The sequence below is a fragment of the Trachemys scripta genome, chromosome 14 (genome assembly GCF_013100865.1).
Source record: "Trachemys scripta elegans isolate TJP31775 chromosome 14, CAS_Tse_1.0, whole genome shotgun sequence".
Lineage (NCBI taxonomy): Eukaryota > Metazoa > Chordata > Testudines > Emydidae > Trachemys > Trachemys scripta.
The window spans coordinates 25746025-25771080 of record NC_048311.1 but is presented as its reverse complement, the minus strand read 5'-3'; the positions used below and the strand labels follow the sequence as shown (position 1 = coordinate 25771080).

Below are 25056 nucleotides of genomic sequence, written 5' to 3'. Positions count from 1 at the left end.
CTCCTCTCTTCTTTGGGGGACTGAAAGCCCCAGTAGCAGCAGCTGGGTGTCATTACAAGAGTGGAGGAAACAGAGGCGCTCACTCACCGGCCTTTCGTCAGTCTTATGCTGGCATCTAGTGAACATTTTCAAAATTGCACTTACAAAGTGCAGTTTCAAGAGTGCATCAAATTAGTCTCTCTTCTTCTGCCCCGAGGGACAGGGCTCTGCCAGCGGAGTCCTCTGACAGATTGGGGGTGGCAAGCAGCTTGTGCCACGGTGTCCTTTTCCCACACAGACTTTCTGTCATGGGGAGGGGGGGGCAGGTGCTTGGATTCTGCTGAAGGTGAATCCAGCCCACTGCCTATGCAACAGGTGCTTGGGAACCACTCTGGGCTCTCCCAGTACTGCCAGCAAAGTTTCCATAACAGCATTACAAAAAGCAGCCCATTTTGAACCTGGTGAATGCATTTTTCCTCAGTCCAGGTGCAATCTGTCTACACTAAGGTCTGAATCAGGGATCTGAGTACAGCATCTTTGCCACTTGAGCGCCAAGAAGACTTCCCAGTTGCTACCAGTGTTAGCAGCAAAGATAACTTTCTTCCCGGGCCTCTTCCAGCCACTAGGTTGGAGGAATGTTACTCACGCTCAGCTGCAAAATGTATCAGGACTGCAGTCTTCTAGAAGGCTGAGAAACCCCTTTTCGCCAGTGCTTTGAATGGAGTACGTCACAGCAGCCCTCCGGCAGTCCCAAGGCTGAGAATGCAATGCTGAAAGAGCACTTCGCTTGCCTTCAGATGTCTCCGTGGCAGTGGTACAGGTCTGAGGAAGCCCCCTGCTTTTCATTTCTGAGTTGTCCTTTCATAGTGTCTACCCAGCTTCTATCTCAACACAAGGAATCTGGCTCAGGATACCAGCTCAGGTCGCCGTCAATCTCATCAGTTACAAAACCAAGGAGCTTGAGAAGCAAGGAAATTAAGAGGTAAGGACGTCCTCACTCTTACGCTGCCCACATAGGAAACAAACTGTTGTTCTTATTCAGCATAAAGAAACAATAATACAAATAAGTACCAACAAGTCCACCCTATTCTGACCGACATTACGGCTCAAATCCTGCCCCCATGTCTGCGGGCAAATGACTCGGGACAGTTCCACTGCACAAGGGAAGAAGGAGGTGGGGTCAATCAATCCCTTCTTCAAAAACAGCAGAGGTGGTTGGTGCAGCACCGCAAAGGGGGTGGGACCCAGGCATTCATCTCTCCAGGGGAGGTTCAGCGGACGTAGCCTTTGTGGCCCAGCATCAGGTGATGGCAACCAAGCGGAGGATTTGGGCCCAACAGGTTAGGGGGCGTCTCTGGTTTAGGTAAACCTCAGAAGTGCTATGATTAAGCATGTACTTGGCTTTGCACTGCGAGCCCCTGAGCCCTGCAGTGTCCTCCCATTCTTCAGGGCCCTGTGCAGATGCTGCTTTGGGCTGTGATATGAACCACCAAGGGAAAATTCCTACATAATGAAAATCCTTGCAAATCAACCAACCTCCCTCGACAGCGCATTAAATGGAAGAAAACAATCTCATCACAGTCAGCCTGGGAAGTATTGATTTCTGCTGTGGAAAAGATGAATGCAAAGGAACCTTGGAACTAGGCTCTTCACAGCAGCAATGCAGATTACTAACTGGGAGGGAAACACACCGTGTGCTCTGCCTTCTCTGTCCAGATGGGAACTGATCCCAAACCTGCAGAAGGCAGTGGAAAGACTCCCAGGGTGAGATTTTCTGCTGCATCTCTATGAACCTCTTACGGGCTTCAATCCTAACCCTAACAAAGGACGCTTTACCAACCCTGGCCCTAGCCCAGGGCCACCTGTCTACTCTAACTCTAATCCTAGTTTGGCTCCACCTACTGGCTCCAGCCCTAACACTAGCCCAAGGCCACTTACCACAGTAGTGCTAACTGTAGACCAGAGCCACCTTCAAGCTCCAACCCCAGCCTGCTGCAACCCTAAGTGACTGCAACTCATATCTGGTACGTTTAATGGCTCCAACTCTAACTTAACCCCAGTACCCTGCACTAGCCCCAACCTTGAACATAGCCTTGGTGCTCCCTATGCGACTAAACTCTAACCCATCAACCTCACTCATGCCTAAGGTTGCGAATCTTTCACGGAGGTCACGGATTCCTCGGTAACTTCCGCAGCTCTGCCATGGGCTGCCCCCTGTCTGGAGGAGCGGTGGTGGGGCCACAGGCCACCCCCTGGTCGGAGTGGTGGCGGCGGAACCACGGGCTGCCCCCTGTTGGAAGCATTTTTGACACATGCTAGAAATTACAGGGGTTCTCTAGAGCTAAGGATTCTCAGGACCTGTATGCTCAATGCTCAAACCACTGAGCTATCCCTCCCCGCCTCTCATGTGGACCAGCTTTTATGCCCAGATCCATTCCTCCCTTAACTTCTGTAGTTCAGCAGCGCTTGCACGGCACAGCTTTTTCGCTACTAGCTCCTTTCCACAAGTCACTTGCTGCACTCAGGGTGTGCCGGCTGGTTTATATATGGCACCCTCTAGTGGGCAAGGGATCACTAATCCTCAGGCATAGCTAACGCAGTATCAAAGATGAAATTCTTCTCGTTTTTATTCTGTAAAGGCAAAGGCAACAGGCCAGGTGTAAAGCGAGAGGACTTACTGTGATCCTTCTATAAATCATCCCAGAAAGCTCTCTCAGTCCACCAGCATGAGTCAGAATCAGTGAATCTCTTACCTGGTAGTAGTAATCCACATACTGCGGCTCGTAGTGCCGACACCCAGGGTTTTCGACAGCCAGCACATCCTTCAGTAACTCTTCACAGCCTGACAACAGAAGCAAAAGCAAACGTTCAGCTCATTCCGTGTCGGTCCCACTACAGTATTCACACAGGCATGTGCAAGCCTCAGACAGAGGGGAGACTGAGGGCCTGTCCATAGAGGGGATATTTGTTTCAGTGTTGAAGCAACCTGCATGGAACTTGGAGGAAGGAGCACAGTTTGCAGGATGGAAGAGTGTGAAGGAAGCACCAGGAAGTCAGTCTGTGTGCACATGGCTTGAATGCTAGCTGCAGTTGCAGCACTTCTGTAACTAGTTCTTTTAATAAAGAGCCAGTTTCATTTTATAAGCATTGAGTCCTCTTGCATTCTTAGCCAGCACGCTGTACATGAAACAGGTGTAGCTAACACGAGTGCAAACCTTCAGCATAGATAGGGTTATCATATGTTGGGTTTTCCCAGACATTTCCTTGCTTTTGATCCTCTGCCCTCTGTCTGGGTGAATTTTTCAAATAAGAGGCAATGTCCGGGATTTTTGTGGTGCAGATGTTGCAGCTCAGAAACACCTGGCTCTGCATCCCGATTGGTCCCTCCGCTGCAGCCACCAGATCCCAGTCCTGGGGAGGTGGAGAGGCAGGGGGAGGTGCTGACGGATGGCTGGCACTACGTCTCGGGCCTGCCCCAGCTGCCCTGCCACCTTGACAGGGAGTGATGCTGCCCCCCACCTTGAGAGTACAGCACCTCTCAGGTCCCCCCTCCCAGTACACACACCCTCCAGCACCCCCCAATTGCACCTCCCCCGAGTTCCCCCTCCCCCCCAGCAGTGTCCTCTTTTTGGGAAGTTGAAATATGGTAACCCTAAAATAGATGCCCTGCACTGCTGTGCAATGGGGCTTGCCCAAGTGTGGATTGCTTTAGTCCCAAACCAAAATGCGGCTTGGTCCAGTCAATCTAGCTCTAGACCCACCCCACTAAGCACGAGGGGGGAAAGAGATGGACCAAACCCCAAATCCCTATAGTCAAACTCTGGATACAGTTCGGTATTTCACAGGTCTGCATCAGACTTTATGCCTGTTTTACACTAGTGTAACTCCACCGATGTCACCAGAGTCACTCCTGATTTACACTGGAGTAAGTTAGAGAAGGCGAAGTAGCCTAGTGGTTAGATCAGGGGAGTCTGAATTCACCTGGTTCCATTACAAACTTTTTGCCTGGCTATTTTCCGTGATTCTCCTGGCATGGCATCGTACCACGCAGAAATGGATTTTTCGCTGGGGGTAACTGGATGTTACACAGAGCTTTCTGCAGGAAACTCCAACATCTTCTTAAAATACGTCTCACACTGGGAGCATATGGTCCTCTGTGAGCAAACACCTACGTGCTTACTTCACATTCACAACTACTGCTGCATTTGCTCTGTTGTTAATAAGCATGTTAGTGGCTGGAAAATCAAGGCCTGCGTTTCTTTTAATCTCTCTCATCTGAGAGCCCGAGACAAATATAGAAAGCCTTTGGAGCTGCCAAATTCCTCAGTCCCCATTAAATACCAATGATTGTTCTCGGTGTATTGAGCTGTAGAAAGAGGTAATAACAGGCCAGGTTATTTTAACCAGCTCGTTACACACATGCTGCCTAAAACGTGTTGACACATTTTATATGGTATTTTACTGGGAGGCTCCAATTATCCAATGGTATTTCTCTTTCTACCTCATCACTAGTGTGGTACGTTTGGCTGTGACATAACACATTGCTATTCACCCACAAGGCAGGTGAGCCAGAAGAAGAAGAATGTCACGAATAGTGAATCATACGGAATTATGCTGCCAGCAGATTATTCACTCCTATTGTCAAAAGGAAGGAATAATAGCTTTAGGGGAGAATTACAGGAAGAAGACACCCTCTGCTTATGGAGATAGAATCCCTTAACAAAGGAAAGGCATGCTCAGAAAGAGCAGGAGAGCACCACCAAATTGTAAGGGATCTAATATGTGGGATCAATATCTCCACCTCCTCCCCACACACCGGCATATGATGAGAGTGACACACGGCAGATAAAGTAGCTGTCAAGTGAATTATGATCCAAAGAGCACCGCGTGGACAACGGGTAGCCTGACTTCTCCTCTGCCATAAGAGATGATTAGGAGAAAGGGAGAACAACTGGTATTTTTAAAATAAAAAGTGAAATTCTAGCTGCACAGGAAAAGAAGAAATTCAAGCTAATTAAAGAAGACGCAGCATAGCTCAATGAACTACGGAAGCAAGGCCCCTGTAAGGAATTGAACTTCAGTCAACTAAGTCACAGCTGCAATGAAGGAAAATGCTTAACAGAACAAAGGGGTTTTGGCAACAATGAACATGATCCTCAGCAAACTAGAGGGAACTAAAAAGGTGGCCTAAAGATACGTATTGACAGCCGCACTAATTGAAGTTCTAGTTCTAGACGTGGCCAACCTCCAGGTGAAAATATGCCTGTGTATAAGGAAGGGAAGGCATGTGGCCACAACACTGAATAACAGCAGAGGAGGCCGGAAAACCAACATTTTCCCCTATGTGAAATTTTGAACGAAAAATCATCTCTTGAAATTTTTCAACCAAAAATGTGGGTTTTCCCAGGAGAAATTCGGAATTGATTCAGAATAACAATGTTTGACTCGACATTGCCAGAGGACTCTGGGATATGCCTCCCGAAGTCCTAGCAGCACACACAGGTGAGTGCAGCACCAAAGAGGACACAGCATCTCGAGGGTGGCTTTGCAGCCTGGTTACTCGCACCCAGCTGAGGCTAACTCAGGTGCTGATCACCCGAGTTAACTCTGCAGTGAAGACATACCCTTAGGCTTTGTTTACACTGGGATCACAGCCATCTCTGTAGCTAAAATCCCTACTGTATATGCAGTGCATGGGGTAAACCATGAGTTGCAATGGTGCACCAGGGAGCTTACTCCCTGGTGTACCAGGTATATGGTAGGGATTTGCACCTGTGGCTAACACCAGTGTTAGCTAATACATGCTAATTAACATGTTGTTAAACACCACTTTGCACCTAGTGTAGACAAATTCAGCGGTGTTGTATTAGCCGGTCACGGTCAACCCTAGATATTGACCAATGGGAGCAGAATCCCTAGGACTGGCCATGACTAACCAACATGTTTTTAAAAAATACTTTCTTTGTCCACAACAGGTCCTAAGTGGTGTTTAAAAACATGTTAAGTGACACATTTGCTAAACACCCCTCGTTTTCTCAGTACAAAGAAGGTCAAAGGTGTTTCACAGAGTCACTTCCAGAGTAGAACCACCTGCAAAGTGCTTATCTTATGTGGACCGTAGGACCATCACTGACTTTATTAGCTCTACCTTATTCCTATCTTAACATGTATTTCCACCTCTCATTTCAGCCTTTTAAGTCACATTACACATACACAGACATAGCTAAAATACTGCTGGTCTGTAACTGGAGCCTGTCCTTTTGTTGTATTGCTTATTAAAAATCTTCATTAACACAAAGGAACATCATCCCGAGTATTCACCCCTGAGATTGCCTTGCTAATGCGATTCCCGTGAGACCAGCACTCCAAAAAGCAGTTTCTTGTATGATGTACGTAAAGATAAACTTTGTTTGCCCCGTGAGGAAATTTCCCGCGGTAGATCGCTCTGTCTTGGATCATCTCCCATCAATATCCCTTTGTTCCCAATGGCTGTGACCTAACATGTGCTGGTCTGTGCTTTGCGGAGGTTTCTCCATAGTCCTGTTCCAGGCGATAATTTAATTGTCTATTTGCCCCCTTTGCCATTAATAACAAAAACTTATTAGTCACAGAGCTGTCTACTGCCCAGGTGTGTCATGGGAGTCATTAAAGCACAAACAAACTGCTTGCACTGCCAAGCTCTCTGTGAGAGACACTGGGCACATATTCATTAGAGTGAGTTATCTGCAGAAACCAAGCACCATTCAGTAATGCATGCAGGCAGGGGTAATGGAGGAGATGTGTTTACACAGCTGTAAAACTTCCCCTCAACAATATCGCCAGTCATAATTTCAACCCACGTTTCCCTCCTGCATTAATAACCACCACAGCACTGGGCTAATAGCACAGCAATTCCAGCAGGTGACTCTGTACTGGGGACACCATGGCACGGCCAAACCCATTTAAACTCAGGATGATGATGCCACACCAGGACAAAAATATGGGGAAATTAATTGCCCCACTCTGGACCTAAACTCCTGGGGGGCTGCCCTGGTCACCGTATTAATGGTAGGTGGAGGGGCCTTTCCAGATTGGGACCCACCTGCCCAATCCAGAACCCAATGAAACCCAGGTGGCATTTGATACTGACTTCAATGGAAGCAGAATTAGGCATCACATATTAAAAAATGCAAAATGAGTCAAATCTTGGTCCCACGGGAGTCCATGGCAAAATGCCCACTGGCTTCAGGATTTGACCCCATATAAAACACAATCTCCTTCTGCAAAGGTGACACTTTGCCCGCCAGAACATCACTGGATAGTGGGAGTCTCCATATCCAGCAGCCAGCATTGCCCATGGTAACACAGCTCCATTGTCGTGTAGGCTGGCACAGCGACATTTGTGCTGCTCGTCATGCTGGGAAGAAACTGCATGCTACACTGCACTGACTCTAAACAAAGGCAGAGGGGCAGGAAATGATGCCACTGAGAGGGGACTTCCCCTATGGGATTGCTTAAACACAACACTGCAGCCATCTGGGGCCTGATCCAAAGTCCAATAAATAAATGGAAAGGTTCCCATTAACGGGCTTTGGTTTGCCTCTTGGTAAGACACATATTTCAGTAACTAAATCTCTGTCAGTGATTCATCACACTCATCACCTATCGGTGCAAACCAGATTTTCTTCCCAACAGACCATTCTCCCTATGCACGGTCACTTTGGAAGATCAACTACTACTGGACCCTTTATCATCTCTGAATAGAATTCCAAGCCATGTGTTTAAAGAGCTGATCATTGCTTTCCCCTCTCTGGGCCCATACCCAGGAGGGGTATGTCTGCACTGCAGCAGGGAACATGCTTCCCAGACAGACTTGGGCTCACTCTGCTCCAGCTAGTGCGCTAAAAAGAGCAGTGTAGCTGTTGTGGCACGGACAGTGGCTCATGTTAGTCACCTGAACTTGGACCCTGGGGCAGCTAGCCCATGTCGCCAAGTCCACCCTGCTCCTTTTAGCTCTCTAGCTCAACCTGTTAGGGTGATCAGATGTCCTGATTTTATAGGGACAGCCCCAATTTTGGGGGCTTTCTCTTATAGAGGCACCTATTACCGCCACCCTGTCCCGATTTTTCACCCTTGCTATCTGGTCACCCTAGTGCCTGTCTGCCTGGGTTGGGAGGCACGTATTTAGATATATAGACATACCCTTAGTGGGTGTCTGTTAGCTTCTCTGGGCCTTGTATCAGGCCCTTTCTTTTCAGAGAGGAAAGTCCCTGACATGTTTACATGGAAACCGATTAGCTGTTGTATTCAGTATTGTTCTCATGATGGATGCTTATGCATGAAAATCACGTCTTTTACTTATTTTATTTTAGCGCTAATTTGAATTTTACAAGTGCCCTGGGAGGTTTACATGAAGGGCACGTTACAAATGGATGACTGAGTTAACACATGGCTCTGCAGACACGTATACCTGTGTCTTCCAACCGCAAGCATCCATTTTGGCTGGCAGCCTAGAAAATGCCAGCGTGCTAAATTGAAATATCACAATCCACACAGGATGTAATGAAAAATCAAGGTTTATTCTGGCGTATCTCCTTACTGATTAGGGCAAACATTATGGCTTCTGATGGGGATTTTTACAATGCTGCATTCTGAGTTGGCATGCCTGGGACTTATTGCCACTGGTACCCTATCTTGAAGAAAAATACTCTCTTGTCCATGCTTGCTGACGTGCCATTACCAGTTTTTCAAGCTGTGCAGCAATGCACACACGAGGCTAGAATCTGTCCTTAAAAAACCATCGCAAGAGAGCTAAGGAACATCTCCTGGCTACTTTAAGATCCTCTTGCATTAAGACATTTCATTATTTCTATAATTTCATTTTCCAGAAAGCAGCACCACTGAAAGCCACTTATATGGCTGATTGGAACCATTTCATTTGGACACCTAATTGTATAACAAGGCCTTACCATGTTAGGATGTATGGAAAGAAAGACAAATTGAGATTGACTTAGACAATTATTTGTTTCTCTAAGCATGGGCAATAAAACATTTCCTGCTAGCTGCCAGTGACTCTTTCCCCCCCTCCCTGACTGGGGTTAGAAATCTTCAATCATATTCATTTTTGGACATCATTTTTGGCAAGCGAGACATTGCATTGGAATATGTAGTGCAACAGGGGACAGGAAGGAAGGATTTTAGCCAGGGATTGTTGCAAATCCTTGGGTACCCCAGAGCCAGAAGCTCTGCAAAAGGATGCACTCTACAAAAGGACCTTCTGCTAAAGAGCAATGCATGAGGTAAGCCTGCTCCTTCCTGGGTAACGGAGTCTCCAGTGTCCTTATATCAAGTCTCTGGGCCTAACTCTTGGCCTTGTGCTCCTTGCAACCCCTTGCCCAATGGCTTCAACTGACCTCATTCCCTTATATCAGGGGGGCTTCATGACACCTTCTCTGGAGGCTGGTAGGGGGGTACCCAGGCCCTCCCACTACACCTGGTTCCAACCCGGGGACCCTATATCTAGCAGCGAAGGTCTGCTCCATACAATTCCTTGCTGCCACCTCCCTGAGCTTCTTCCTACCCTGCCTTTCTCAGGCCTTCTCTCCACACAACCTCTCTAGGTTAACCCTTCTTGCAGGGCCAGGACTCTCAGGGCCCTCGCCTGGAATCCCCTAACAAAATTCCAAATGTAACGAGTAAACTTAACCTAACTTCTGCCCTCCTCAGGCTTGCCCTTTTAGGCCTCTTACGTTCCCCTTGCTTCGTTCCTTAACTGTACACCTCCTAGGGTTCGCTCCCCTCCTGGAAGTCTAGAACCTGCCCTTCTGTCAGGGCTTAGCAATACAACCTGTTCCACTCTCAGGAACCATTTGTCTCCTTCTCTACTCAGGCTACGATCCCAGGGCATAATCTCCCCAGGAGCTTCCTCCTCACACCCTCCCTATGCCCACAGAGTGACTGCAGCTTCTCCTCCCACCGCTTCTTTCTTTCTTTCTTTCATGGCAAAGCAGACTTGACTGAATAGTCACTAGTCGCCACCAGCTGTAATTCCTAAATACTTAGCGTTTATATTCTCTCACTCTGCTGTGTCCTTCAGGTAATGTAATAACTCCTTTCTAATACTACCCCATTTCCACTAATAACGTAATGTAACTTTTGATATCTTAAGACATTTGAATTCATCAGAAAGCTTTTCCCTTTCATTACCGAAGCCCTCACAGATCCTATACAAGGTGATCAGTTGTTTCTTCCACCTTACAGAGCACACATAGGCCATCTTTGTGTCTGTCTATTTAAAAAAATAAATTGTTTAAGCCACAATGGCTAATTAGTTCTCTGAACAAAATCATTTCATTTTTCCTATTCAGGCTCTGAAGTATGTCATTATCCTCAGCTCTAGGGCACAATTCAAAAAATCTTCTTCCTCTTTTTTCATTAATCCAATTTTGTTGCTATTCCTCTTACATTTTTTCTATACTGGGATTTTAACTTCCTGTTTACTCAAGGGTATTTCTATGTCAATCTTTCCATTTCTTATAGTCTTTTTAGCTGCTTTGTCCACCATTTCTTTCCTTGTTATCCCGAAAAAGCCTTCCTTCTATAGCAGAGTATACACCTTTTCAATATCTAGAAAGGCAGCTATCATGAAATATTTGTGCCTCATACTTTTTTGTATTTCAGTTTCTATTTAAGAATGTGATCAGCTCCTTTCTGCTACAAATTTCCTCTCTTTATATTAACGAGCCTGCTCTTTATACTAACCAGCTGGGCTTCAATTAAGCTTGGCTCTCCCTCCAGGTGCAGCCTGGTACATTATTTGGCCGCTGCGGCCCACATTAGCCCATTCAGAGCCTGTGTGGGGTACACACCCCACTACAGATCCCCATTACAATAGTAGCCCAGCACCTCACAATCTTTAATGTGTTTGTCCTCCCAATACCTCTATATGGTAGGCAATTGTTATCCCCAGCATACAGCCCTCAAGCCACTGAAGGGGAAGATGTGATGGGGAGGTACAAGGCTGCACGGAGAGGTAAAACTGCACCCACAAAAACAGTGCCTGTCCAGATTTGGAGCATTAGTTTAAGAAAGTTATTTACTTACCTACAGTTATCAAGAAATGGAGGCATCAAATCAATTCTGAGCCAGAGGACCTGATTCTGATCTCTGTTAGGCCGGTAACATCAATGGAATTACTTGGGCTCTTCACCTGTCTAACAGAGATCAGAATCTGCCCTCTACATTCTTTCATATGTATGCATCACAAAGCCAAAGTGAAATCTATTCTATCCTAGTCTGTGTAGGGCCTGCAGTATCTGAGCACCTTCTAGCAGTGCACTGAGCAACGTGACTACACAACTGGCCCATGTTTGTTCTCTCCCCCTCTCCTCAGAGGGAGACGCATGTGCAGTAGGGTGTCTTTTTTTAAATATACATACTGCTATGTATTTATGTTGGAGAAGGCAAGAAAACTCAGTGCAGCAGGGAGGTCAACTTCCTTGGAGTTAGTATTTTCCACGCTACAATCCCCAGCGCAGCAACCCCCACTCGGCACCCCTCTCCACAGTAGCAACCCCAAACACCTGTCATTAGCAACAATCCCCACATCCCACCCAGCAATCCCCACACCACCACCCAGCATTCCCATCTCCCCCACACCCTGTAGCATACATCCTACCCCCTCCCAGCCAGTACTTCCCCACACACCAGCACTCAATCTATGTATATATTTTTATCGGAGCTTCTGATCTGTACTTAACTGAGAGGAGCCCCTTCCATTGCTGAAGGTTAATTTTAATTGTAGCTGTTACCACAGTACCTATAAGATTGTGTGTTCCTACTTATACACTATTTTATTCTTATTCACTTGTAATTTCATAACGGCATACACCATGTTGGTTTTGTGTTAATGATTTTATGGGAAGAGTAATACTTTCATCCAGAATGAGTGTGGAAAAGGGCACTGGGTAAGCTTTGTGGTAAAGTCCAAAGCACTGTTTGACATGACCAGCATTAATTAGAGTCTAACAAAGTAGTTTTATGCCTCTGCACAGGGATCAATACAGCCTTATTGATTATGGGCTGGATCCTCAGTGGAGGTAGATTTGTGCAGCTCCGTTGACTTCAGTAATGTAAAGGAGCTGTGCAATCTGGACCATCTGAGGATATGGCCTCAAAACGAGGGGAATTGTATATTGGAGTAAAATAATACCCACAAAAACAAGAACATTGAAAATTGTGAGCAGGACTCTGATCTGGTGTAATTGTGTTGACTTCAGTGGATTTACTTCTGATTTACACCAGGGTAAGTGCCTTTAATCCAGTTTTGCCCTGGAGGCCACAGGTCTCTCGATTCTGGATGATTTTGCATGTCCGACAGTTCTGTAGAGCAAAGGTGCTGTGCTCTTCAAACCCTACTGAATGGTCAATTGCAAACAGCCGCTTTGAAGGAAAGTAAACACAATCACAAAGCAATTTCCTGCAAATGCTGTAAGAAGGAAATTTAACCCATGTAATTTTCATGGGCAATTAAGCAGTTTTAATACTATAGGAAATCAAATCCGGTTACTTAATTGGATGTACCTGGTTCCTGGCACATATCCTAGGAGCAGTAGCTTTTCACTTATCTACCCTTGGATCTTTAATGGTGTATTAGGCTCATTTATGGCTTCCGGCTATATTAAGCAAAAATTTAGTTGAGCCTTAAAATAGTTTGAAGAGGCACTAACCCCACTTCGTTAAATAGCTGGAGTGTTACTTATTAGCTAAGGCCCCAGTCCTTCGAAGACTTACTCAAGCAATTCGTTCCACTGAAGTCCAAAGGAGTAAGACGCTCATGTGAGTAAGAAGCACGCTAAGAGCAAGGATTTGCTGGGTCAAACCTACCGTGTAAGTGGCACAGCTGGTGCTAGTTTGAAAGAGTTCATATCAGATTTTTAGTTTTTCTTTGGTGCCTTGTTGCCGTTCTTGCACTCACATGGCTCAGTCCTGATCTCGGGTATAAGGGCATGAGCCACAGACATTGATTTTAAGTCCGTCACAGCACACGTCTGTAACCCACTCTTCCAGCTGTGTAGGCTACATCTCCCGTTCTGTGGCTGATCCACAGGGAGAGTTGTCTCATACTTCTCCCAGCTAACAGATTTGGAGCTGGATTTCTCAAAGTGCCTAAGTACCTAATTCCCAAGCACCTACACGCCTTTGAGGATCAAGGCCTAGGCACCTACCTGCATCTTTAGGCACCTATGTATCTTTAAAGGCAACGTCAAAGGTCATGCCCAGGACTTCAATGGGACCACATGCAGAATAAACGACTGCTCCAGGTGAGTAGAGGGATTAGAATCTGGTTCTCAAGAGGCAGTGTTTGTAATTTAGCATTATAATAGACGGTATTGTGATGAAACAATCAGGCTATGTACCACTGGTCAATATATCTCATATGAAAGACATTATACAGTAATTACTGTACAGTTGTTGATGTTGTTTCCATAGTTTAAATAGCCTCTTGAAAGTCTAAATGCATTTTTCCCTATTACTTTTCTATTTAAAAATATGAATATATAGTCATGTATTTCCAATGCAAGAGAATCTATGACAACTCATTTCCTGTTCCTTTAATGTAATCTGAAGTCATACTTTTTAGTTAACTGCAGCTACAAGGCCGGTAGGGGGAGCTCACCCTTTATTTGTTTGGTGTGTTTTTTTTATATATATAGAATAGTTTTTTTGTCAAAGAAAAGAAGAAAGAACACTATGAGAACAGAAACAGAGGTACTTAAATAGAACGAACAGGTCAAATGTACTTACTTAAACCTTACTAACCAGACTAAGGGTATTATTGTGCAAACTCTCTGAGCATAATGCTTACTACCGTGACTAACTCACTGCTGTCAATATAGGGTGACCAGATAGCAAGTGTGAAAAATCGGGACGGAGGGTGGGAGGTAATAAGAGCCTATATAAGAAAAAGATCCAAAAATCGGGACTGTCCCTATAAAATCGGGACATCTGGTCACCCTATGTCAATACGACTTCTCAAGCCAGTCTGCACTACGATTGATAGCAACCGTTGGCAGGATCAGGCCCTCAATGAGTACAACCACAATGATCAAACATTGAACCCAGTGGACAAACATTGAAATCCTGGCCCCACTGAAGTCAATGAGAATTCTGCCACTGATGTAACTGGGGCCAGGATTTCCAAGGTGTATTTGCACCGAGCCAATATCTGATGGCAGTAGCTCTCCTGACTGGTGATGGTTAATTGAACTGATGGCATGAAGCGAGCAGCTGGAGAGTGCAGATATACCGGGAGCTAAACTTTGTTATTTTGATGTTCCAGCAAAAAAAGCTTTACAGCCTTTCTCTTGATGACAAGCCAGTCCCGGTTTGCAGCAGAGCCTAATTATGCTAGGAAAGCGGCCCCAACAGCAGGGTTACTACTCAAGTGCTGAAGCAAGACATTTACTGGATAACCCACCTCTACAAAGGAGAAAGAACAGAGGCTTTCCTTAAAGAGACAGGATGCCCTCCAGCCTAGAGTTTCACCAGAAAGATACACAACGGGTACGTCTAAACTGCAGTAAAACACCTGCGGCTGGCCCACGTCAGCTGAGTCGGGCTCGTGGGGCACAGGCTGCAGTGCTAATAGATTGCAGTGGAGACGTTCGGGTTCCAGGTTCCACAGCCTGGGCTGCAGCACGAGCCCAAACGTCTCCACTGCAATTTGATAGCCCCACACAGCCTAAGCCCCGAGCGCCCAAGTCAGCTGACACGGGCCAGCCATGGTGATTTATTTCAGTGTAGACAAATCCAATGAGACGAATCTCCTCCAACCCATTCTATCCCCCATTACTGCTCCTTCAGCGTGTCTAAATCCTCCATCCCAAGGAGTCAGGAGCATGCTGTCAACGTACACCAAAAAGCAGACTGCTAGAGGTTTAAGAAAGCTTAATTTTGTTTCTACTTGCAATCTCAGCAGCAGCTGCAGAAGTGTATGAATCATAGGTCAAGGGCCATGTGGCCATGTCCAGTTCACAGATACTGGGGAGGGGGGGAAACCTTGGCAAACAACAAGATCTTCCTTCATAAAGAGGCAGGAGATTTTTCACACACATGCATAGCAGGCAGTGGCTTGGTTTCAGCAGAGGTATGGCCACGCCACTGATTTCAGATCCCGAAGTTCAAGAGTGTTTGGATCCAGAGTTTTAATTCAGCTCTTTATTGGATACAGGAGCTATTTGCAAACTATAGATCTGGATTTCAAACACGCCACTGTTTGGGAGTGTTTAGTTCTGGAGTTTTGGACCCAATCCAAATCTGGTTTCGAAGACCTCATCTAAGAGATTCAATCAAATTTCTAAACTTCATGGAACTCCATTTTTCTCCGTCAAGGCTGATTCTCTGCTGCTGGGATGTGAATCCAGGATTCCAGAGAACTCAGATGTTTCAAGCCCAATGTTTAAACACTAATTCACGACACAGACAACTCCCAGATAGGAAGACAAAAGTATTTCACTTCTGCTAGGCAAAAAGTTATCCTTCATCCCGGACTATCAAGGGAACTATCCCCAAGAGCTCAGCTCTGTGATGAGACAATTTAATCTGAAGTCTCATAAATAAGAAATATGGCAAGGAATTAGGGTAGCAAATTTTTGAATGTAAATGTTTGGCTTCAACCACTAAGAATAACACAGATTCATACTCAATTAGAACAAAACCTCAGGATTTATCAGAGTGTCTCATTTTGCTAAATTAATCTGATTACTATACACAATCCAAATAAGCTGGGATGTTGAAGGGCCATATTTAAAATCGGTTGCAGCCTAGTTGGATTGATCGTTTTTGTCTGATAATGAGACCACTGCTATTCTTGGGACACGAAGCTCTGTTGAAAAATGAGAGATAACAACATGGTGGAGTCGTGATTTTTGGAAGGTGAGCATACATTTTCTCAACTTTAATAAGAGCAATTTGTTTTAAAGAAAGAAAAATGTCTCTACTGGCTGAAGACCAATAAAACCTTCATCGGGTGAGGCAAGTGATGGATCTAGTTCCTTATTAAGAGTTGCAGTAAAGTATATACATAATGGGATGTCTTTTATTAAAATAGCTATAAATACTCTTTGATTTGAGAAAGGTCTTTCAAGTATATATCCTTGATACTGATTTCATAGCATTTGCTATAAGGACTTACATAATTCAGGAAAATGTTGGCGTTATTGGTGGTTTATAATATAACCTGTGCATGTGTGTCAGGAGCGGTGCCAGGGTTTTTGCCGCCCTAGGTGGTAGCGCTCCTCCTCTGAGCATTCGGCGGCGGGGCTCCTTCCGCTCCGCGTCTTCAGGGCACTTCGGTGGCGGGTCCTGGAGCGAGTGAAGGACTCGCCGCTGAATTTCCGCCAAAGACACGGAGCGGAAGGACCCCCCCGCCTCCGAATTTCCGCCGAGGATGGCAAAATGCCGCCCCCCAAATCCTGCCGTCTAGAGTCGCCTAGTGGAAGCGCTGGCCCTGGTGTGCGTGGATAAATACATATACAGATCCCCATTAATACAATTAGGTATCCAATCCGCAAGAGACGCCTCATGAATCCTTTGAAGCCTTAGGCCCCAATCTTGCAAAAAAACTTGTCGCTGTGCTTACCTTTAAGCACATTGTTATTATTATTATTTGTATTATTGCAGCACCTAGGAGCCCTAGCCCTGGACCAAGACCTCCTTGTGTTACATGCGCTACATTCAATGGAAACACTACATTAAGCACATGTGCAGGACTGGGGGTTTAGCCTGTAACCCATTCAAGACAAAGATTGTGTCCTAGCCTTCAACTAGAACCCAGGAATCCAATCCACTGGAGCAATCACTAGACAACTTCATCTCTTAGGTTCTTATTGTGCTCTTGTACTAGCTTCCCTAATGGGTTTCCCTAGGTTTCTATTGACATAAATGTTCCCCATGTCAAGTCACCTTGTAGATGCACTCTAAAGGTGTCTCCGCAGGCTTAATCGAGAGCATTTTCCCAGTGCAATCTCATATCGTTACACTGCTGTCCTTTGCTGCCATGAACTTTAAATTAAAACCACTGTGGCGCTGCACTCTCGCTTCCTACTGGCTTCATAATAGTCTCATTGTAAGAGAGTCTCCATAGGCACCTCCTGGAATCACGCTGAGATGAGATCCGTCTGAGAGTCACTCTGTGTCTGGGCCATGCCAGAACACTGGTGCTTCAGTAAGGCCCGACCAGGTGCATAGAGAAGCACAGGTGGAATGTTTTGCCCTAAGAACCTGATAGGCTGATCAGCAGTGAAGATGTTGAGCTGTCTCCTTGTTGATTTTGCTTTGCCCTTTGGTTAAGCTCAAAAGCTTAATAGTTTCTGCCTTTTAGCAGAGGACTCTATCCTTCCCTAGAAAGGAGATGGGCTTGATGGTATGCATTTGATTCCTTTCTAGCTACCAAGAGCCCTGTCATGCACATCATATAATTACCCCTTTCATAGCTGTGGCACTTTCCATCCAAAGGGCTCACAGTGCTTTACAAATATGAATTGACTAAACCCTGCAGCATCCTTGAGAAAAGTAGAATTATCTTAATTTTACAAGTAGGGAACCTGAGACCCAGAGCAGCTCCAGCTCACCCTAGGACCTAACAGCAAGTCAGGAGCAGAACTGGGTCTAGAAATCTCAGGCCCCAATACCTATCCCTGCACCTAAAACATTACTCAGTGCTTCCTTCTGGGTTTTTTTTTTTCAATCCACAACTTTTTTTTGCCAGGAAATAATATTAAAAGCTACAGCCCCTCTGAATGCAGATGTATCATTTCTGCTCCATTGCCAGGCAATACCAGAAACAAAAGTTAACTAACCAGTCATATTCCCTGAACGAGGCTAATGCTGTTGAAAATAATAAAGGAGGTAAACCCAGCACAGCCATGTTGTTTTATGACCCACACTGAGCTAAACTCTGATCAGGTGTAAACAGCTGTTGCACCACTGATTTCAGCAGAGTAGGACTCAGTTATCCCAAATCTGTATTTGGCCCGTTTTTTGCAAGGCCCTGATCCCATAGAGATTTATGCACATGTTTGGCTTTGGGCATGTGAATAGTCCTATTGATTTCAAAAAGAAGAACAGGAGTACTTGTGGCACCTTAGAGACTAACAAATTTATTAGAGCATAAGCTTTCGTGGAAGAAGTGGGCTGTAGTCCACGAAAGCTTATGCTCTAATAAATTTGTTAGTCTCTAAGGTGCCACAAGTACTCCTGTTCTTCTTTTTGCGGATACAGACTAACACAGCTGCTACTCTGAAACCTGTCATTGATTTCAAAGGAACTTTTCCTTGTGTAATGTGGAGCATTTGCATAAGGTGGCGCATCTGCATAAATCTTTACAAGATCAGGCCCTGAATTTTTATCACAGCCAGTAATAATGTTCCCTGGGATTAGGCCTGCTGAAATCAATTCTACCTGCATAGTAAAGTATGCACTCATTGTCAGTGAGGCAATGAGAATCTGGTTCGAAGTATTAAAAGTATGTGACAAGAAGGCAGTGTGGCGTAGTGGTTCCATCACTGGATCAGAATTCAGGAGATCTGGGTTGTAGTCCCAGCTCAGCCACTGTCCTGCTGGATGACCTTGGGTAAATCACTTTGCCTCGATTTCCCTATCTATAAAATGGGATATTTTGCTCCTTTGTAAAGTGCTTTGAGATCTATGGATGATCAGAGCTAGATATTATTATTAATAATAATCTGCCACTGAGTTCAAATGCTAAGATCAATTAAAAGACCAGAGGACTAGATTCCAATGTTATTTCAGAGCGACTCAAAGGGCTGAGCAATCATTATTACTGGACATTGAGGGAATACTCCTGAATACTCCAACTACTCAGCTCTTGATTGATTTTGTGTATTGAGCACTCAAATGACTTTCAGATCAGGGTAACACTTCTGTTAGATACGAAGGATTTGACCCCTGATGGATTTTGGAGTAAAGGGAACACTTTATGCAAAAACATTGTAGAGCATTTGTTTTTTAAAGGTGTGCTAAGGAAAGGAACTTTCCGTTCAAGTCTACATGGAATTACTGCACTTAGCATAGCCACTTTTCCTAGTCACCAGTCATATCTGCAATATCTTTTTCTTTATTAATGAAATGAAGGGCAGTAGCTATATAGGGGCGTGCATGGTACCCTATGTTCTCCTAAGTACATGGAGAACTAATGAGGTAAATCAAAAGCAGCTCTCTTTTTAACAGGGACATTTCGTACAGCTGGCCCTTAATGAAGATGTGAGGTAGTGATCCCCATTGCAGATCAGTAATGCAATCCTCCCTATTGCTCAGATGTATCATAGGCATAATAAAAAAGGCCCAGATAAGCAACAGCACTTCAGGGCTGATGGTAATGCCAAGGATCCATATGTGAAAGATAATGGGCAGGTCAAGACAATGGACATTTTCCTCCCCGCTGTATCCCTTTTGCACGCTCCTAAATCAACAGAATTTTAAGCTGCACCCGGGACGCCCCCAAAATAGGAGGAGCCCTACACTACAGCCGGCATTCCATGTGATCGGAGTAATGAAGATAGTTCCGAAAACAAGACATAGAGTTTTTAACAGAGATTCACATCACAACGAAGAGAAAAAATAGGCAAAATGTGATTTCTCCTTTTTCTGTGTTGCTCTGAATGCTCAAATGAGCCCATTTTACTTAAACAAACAAAACCACAAAACAAAATACCAGCTCCCCGCAAAACCAATTTTTTGTGTGTGCTAAAAATGACTCCGTTTTCATTATAACAATGGGATCACTTTGAACAAAAAGGTGGCTCTGGAATTCAAAGTTCAATCTAAGAAATTTCTATTTTTGCAGATTTTGAATTTTTGCAGATTTTCTGTTCATTTTTTTATGGATTAGCAGAAAATCATCCCAAATAGCATCAAACATTCTGTAAAATTTCATAGAAAACTGTTCACTGCTTTCACACAGATCTATGAATTTTAAACCAAAGCCTCCACAGCTCTTTTGCCTGAGAAAACTGTCTGTGGAATGTAGAGAACTCAAATATAATTCAAATATAAATACCTATAGATGTTAGTTGAGAACATGTCTTTTACACCGGAGAAACTGTATAGGAAAAGTCTATTCATGAGTAACGGTTATTAGCCCAGTATAGATGGAAGGGAAAATTCCCAGTGACCTTGATAACCTGATGCTTTTCAGGTATAGTCAAAGTTTTACACGTGTGTATTCATTCATGTTTAGACCAAGCCCCTTATCCCGTGTCCTGTCTAAATATGCAGGTGGTTTAAAGAAATAAGATCCCAGTCTTACAAAGACTCATGCACATACTTAATTTGATGTGAGCAGTCTGGTTGACTTCAATGGGACTAGTCACATGCTTTAAGTTAAGCATGTGCCTAATGCTTTGCAGGATCAACGTCTTATTGATTATACTTCAGTGAGACAGAAGAGCAAAGTACAATTCACCAGCATCTATCCTAGTGAGTATCAAATCTTGTGATGCCCCATGCCCTAAGAAAACATGCTTTAGTTAAACTTTTATATTATATTTTATAATTCTATAATTTTTATAAAAGCGGCATTACTTACCTTTAATAGCAAAAACTCCATGACAGAAATCCTTGAAGTTGATTCTTCCCAGGTCATTTGGGTCCAAGTATTTAGCCAATTTTTCCACCTAGAAAAGAATATACAAAGTTTACTATGTGTTGCTTCTATCCTGGTGAAGCTCTTATGGAGAAAACACCGGTTTCAAAAATATCTGCAGTATACATCTGAAATCAACACAAGGTAAAAATACTTATCTACGTAGATATAAAACCAAAACTTTGTAACTTTCCATGGCATAAAATATAGGAGAGACTGTATATGAGAGACCCAAGAACATTAAAAGTGAAAGAAGCTTAATATGACATGAGATTAATTTGTTTAGTGCAGTATTATTTTCTATAATCTCAGTTTCGTGGTTTAGCATTTCTGATGTAAATTATCACCCACCAAAGGGGATCACACGGGGCATCTTGCAGTAAATTTGCATTTATATTGAGGGAGATATTTCACATTGAGGAAAAGTTGTAGGATTTTTCAGGAGAGATTTGCAGAAGAAGAGGGAGGGAATTTGGTGAATCTACACGGTGGATCGAGAGAAGGCACAAAACCAAGAGTGGGAAAGAAAGCAAAGAAGCAGTTAAGTGCGGGGGGAGGGGAAGAGAGCAAAGCAGGGGTGTTGGAACAATTTGTATCGTGGGGGTGCTGAGAGCCATTGAACCAAACTGTAAACTCTGTATATGATGGAAATCACTTCAAGCCAGGTGGCGTGGCATGCCCTTAGTTCTAGCACCTATGGACCAAAGGCAGAGGCAGTGTTGTCCAGTGGATAGGGCATTGGAGTGGAAGTCAGAGGACCCTTCTATTCTATTCTTGGCTCTGCCACTGACCTGGTTTGTGACTGTAGGCAAAAGTCACTTCACCTCTCTGTGCCTGTTTACCCTTTGCCTGTCTTGTCTATTTAGATTGTAAACTCTTTGGGGCAAGGGCTGTCTCTCACTATGTGCAGGCACATAGTGCCTAATACAATGCGGGTCTGGGTTTGGTCTGATCCTCTAGGTGCTACTACAATATAAACATGACCAATTATTACATCAATATATACTATATATTATATTAAGATTTATGATAAGATTGTAAGGAGGAATGAGAGCAGGAATGCAGGATATTACAATATTCGGAAGGACGGAATGCAAGCTTAAACATGCTAGTCTGAACAGCAATCAAAGCCCAGCTGAAAATATACACAACAAATGAATGAATCCCGGTGATCCAGTTTCTCAATTTTCTGGTTTCTCACGTGCTAGTGAAACCCTACTGAATGCTTAAAGCCCTCTGGAGAGTGCACTAATGTCTGACCATGAAACCTCCTCACTTCTATTCTATCCATCCAGTACACCCAGGCCATTTGGTTTAGATGGGTTATGATCACTGGGAATATTCGCCATCCTAATGAAAGCCTGGCAGTGCTGCAAAACCAAGAGGGTCTCAGCATTTCAGTCCCCTGCTGGGGCTGTCCAGTTTGCCAGTGTATCCTATACACAAAATATGGGTTTTGAAATCATAATGCTGGGGTGCTTATATCACATGTTGCCAGTTTCCAAGGACCACTGGAACAGCAGAGTCAAACATATGGAAGAAGTAGCCCGTGGAAGTGTGCGTACGGGGCAATGTTCTCATGAACCACACATCCAACTGGGACCCAGATGGAGCAGCCAGAGCCGAAACACCAGCTGGCAGCTCGAGATGATTTTGCCACTCAGCATCCTTGTAATAAATGTGATGGGTTCCTCCCATAAGGTCTTATTTAGACCAATGAAATCTAATTAAGGTGCTTAGATAAGCAATAGGTAAAACTTTGATGAATCGCCCCTTTCCGCTCCCGAGAACTCAGGCTTATGCCCTGGCATTCAGTATGCACTTCCAATCAGCCTGAAGACTCAGCAATGGTGCATACCTAGGCCCTGGTTCCGTGAAGTGCAAAAGCACTTGTTTAATTTTAAGCAGGTGCCTAAGAACTTTGCTGACTCAGAGCCTTAGATACTACCCTGAATCGTGCTAAATTTCTTGGGTTGACAGATTAAGTTGGATGTTAGATAGACAGTTAGATGAACAGGTTTTGTACTGTTTTAAACACACTTGAGTAAAAATGTGGTAATGATAGCTTTGTTAGACCTGATCTGCGTACTGTATCGATACAAGCCGTACATTCCCAGTTAATTGCATTTAAAGAAACCCTGCAATTATATCAAATATATAAAAACAACAAGGAGTCTGGTGGCACCTTAAAGACTAACAGATTTATTTGGGCATAAGCTTTCGTGAGTAAAAACCTCACTTCTTCGGATGCATAGAGTGAAAGTTATATATATATAATGCCTGCATCTGTAACTTTCACTCTATGCATCTGAAGAAGTGAGGTTTTTACTCACGAAAGCTTATGCCCAAATAAATCTGTTAGTCTTTAAGGTGCCACCAGACTCCTTGTTGTTGTTGTTTTTGTAGATACAGACTAACACGGCTACCCCCTGATACTTGAAATCAAATATATAAACACTTTTACATGCATTATTTAAAATCTTTAAACCCACCCCCCTCAAAACTCTATATCTGCTGCATATTTGCTATAACAATACTTAGCACACATACAATCCCCAGTCGCCAAGTGCTTTACAAAGCATTATCCTCATTCTGTAGATGGTGAACATGAGGCATAGACAGGTTAAGTGACTTGCCCACAGTTTCACCACAAATCTGTTGCAGAACGGGGAACAAAAATCAGAACTTCCTGCTGGCTTATGGAGAAAAGGTACATAAGATACTGTGGTGATGCATGCCATAGAATTGCTTATTACTGTATAAAATAATGACTTAATTGGGGTAAGAGTATTTTCCTATGGGTTGGAGACATTATTTTGATAAGGTCAAATGGATCAACCATGAATGAATCTGGGAAAACAGCAATGTGGATTTAAGAATCTATTCATGGTGCAAAATGCTTGGTGTTGACTAGGGGAGAATGGAACAATTTAATCCATAGGCTAAATCCTTCTCTTCCCCCTCCCTCTTTTTAAAAAAATCACCTGCAGCTCCCCTCATGCAGATATGGCAGGTAAAGAGCTGTAGGATGAATTCTGCAGCATGCGGTGTGTTTAGGGAGAAATCTTACAGAAGTTCTCTTATTGTGAAACCCTTTGCAGAGCTGTCAGTCTGCTGGCAAAATGCAGCATTTGGCCAGAACCATGGACAGCACACATCAAGGGAGATGCTGTTAGAGGAATTCATCCTTACACAAACCTCTTTGATATTACATAGAATCATAGAATATCAGGGTTGGAAGGGACCTCAGGAGGTCATCTAGTCCAATCCCCTGCTCAAAGCAGGACCAATCCCCAACTAAATTATCCCAGCCAGGGCTTTGTCAAGCCAGACCTTAAAAACCTCTAAGGATGGAGATTCCACCAACTCCCTAGGTAACCCGTTCCAGTGCTTCACCACCCTCCTAGTGAAATAGTGATTACAGCTGCTCTCTGGGATTCAGGACTCCTGGATGCTGGTCCCAGTGGATGATCTCTGTGTAACCTCACTAACCTTTTCATGCCTCAGTTTGCCCCCCTGTAAAATGGGGATACATAATAATAATCTCCTACCTCAATGGGATGGTGCAGGGATTAACTAACTGAGGTGTATGAACTGCTCTGAGATTACCAGATAAAAAGTGCTATAGAAAAACAAAGATTGCATGGGCTAACGGACAGGCTGCCCAACTGGCACTCAGAAGTCCAGCTCAGACTTGCCGTGTGAACTCATTTACTCTCCCTGTGCGTTGGTTACCCTGTCAAATGGAAATCGTAATGATACGTACACACTTTGAGATCAAGGGATAGAAAACACAATCCAAGAGCTAAGTAATAGTAGCATTCAGAAAGCAACTAATTAAACAAAGAGCAATAAGGTTAAAACGAAGTCAAAATGAATGTTACTTACAAACAAGGCCCAATAGGAAACTCCAAGGAACCCAAATAAATGCGTGGAAGTAAACTTTCCCGGTGACCTAATTTCTCTGTATTCTGATTGCGTATGCTAGTGAATTATGGGGACAGAGCCACCAATGCAGTAACTCTCCAGTGTGTGTGGGATGGCAGTAAATTGAGGTGGAAAACAGCATTCCTTCCCAATCTCTGCTTGAGTGGTTTTACTCAAACCCCTGATGCGTGACTTTGATCTCTCTTCAGATACAGATTTCAGGTATCATCCATTCCCACCTGTGATCTCTCTCCTCATGTTTTATTCTGGACCGTTGAAAGATATGACTCGCGTTGTACATTCTAAGAGCTGTGGGACCTCTTCCCCCCAGAACTGCTGGTTACTACATAGCTGGCTGCTCAGATTATATATCCATCCAAGTCAAAGAACAAATCCTGTGTGGCTGGCCCAGGATGTACAGTGGCTCTAGCTGGGGATGGGGGTTTACATGTAGTTGTTCATGGAAATCACATACCATACGTGCATGAAATACAGCTCTTGGTGCA

At 44.3% G+C, this 25056-nt stretch overlaps 1 protein-coding gene across 1 annotated transcript in view; it reads right to left on the bottom strand.

Moving 5' to 3' along the window:
• The window catches only part of RAB11FIP4 (RAB11 family interacting protein 4), a 205259-nt gene that overhangs the window by 110786 nt on the left and 69417 nt on the right, over positions 1–25056 (bottom strand). The window contains exons 2-3 of the mRNA XM_034789705.1: positions 20567–20654; positions 2733–2821 (exon numbers count right to left, since the gene is read on the bottom strand). Of these exons, the coding sequence (XP_034645596.1) occupies positions 2733–2821; positions 20567–20654 (177 nt within the window). The remainder of the gene's footprint in view (positions 1–2732; positions 2822–20566; positions 20655–25056) is intronic.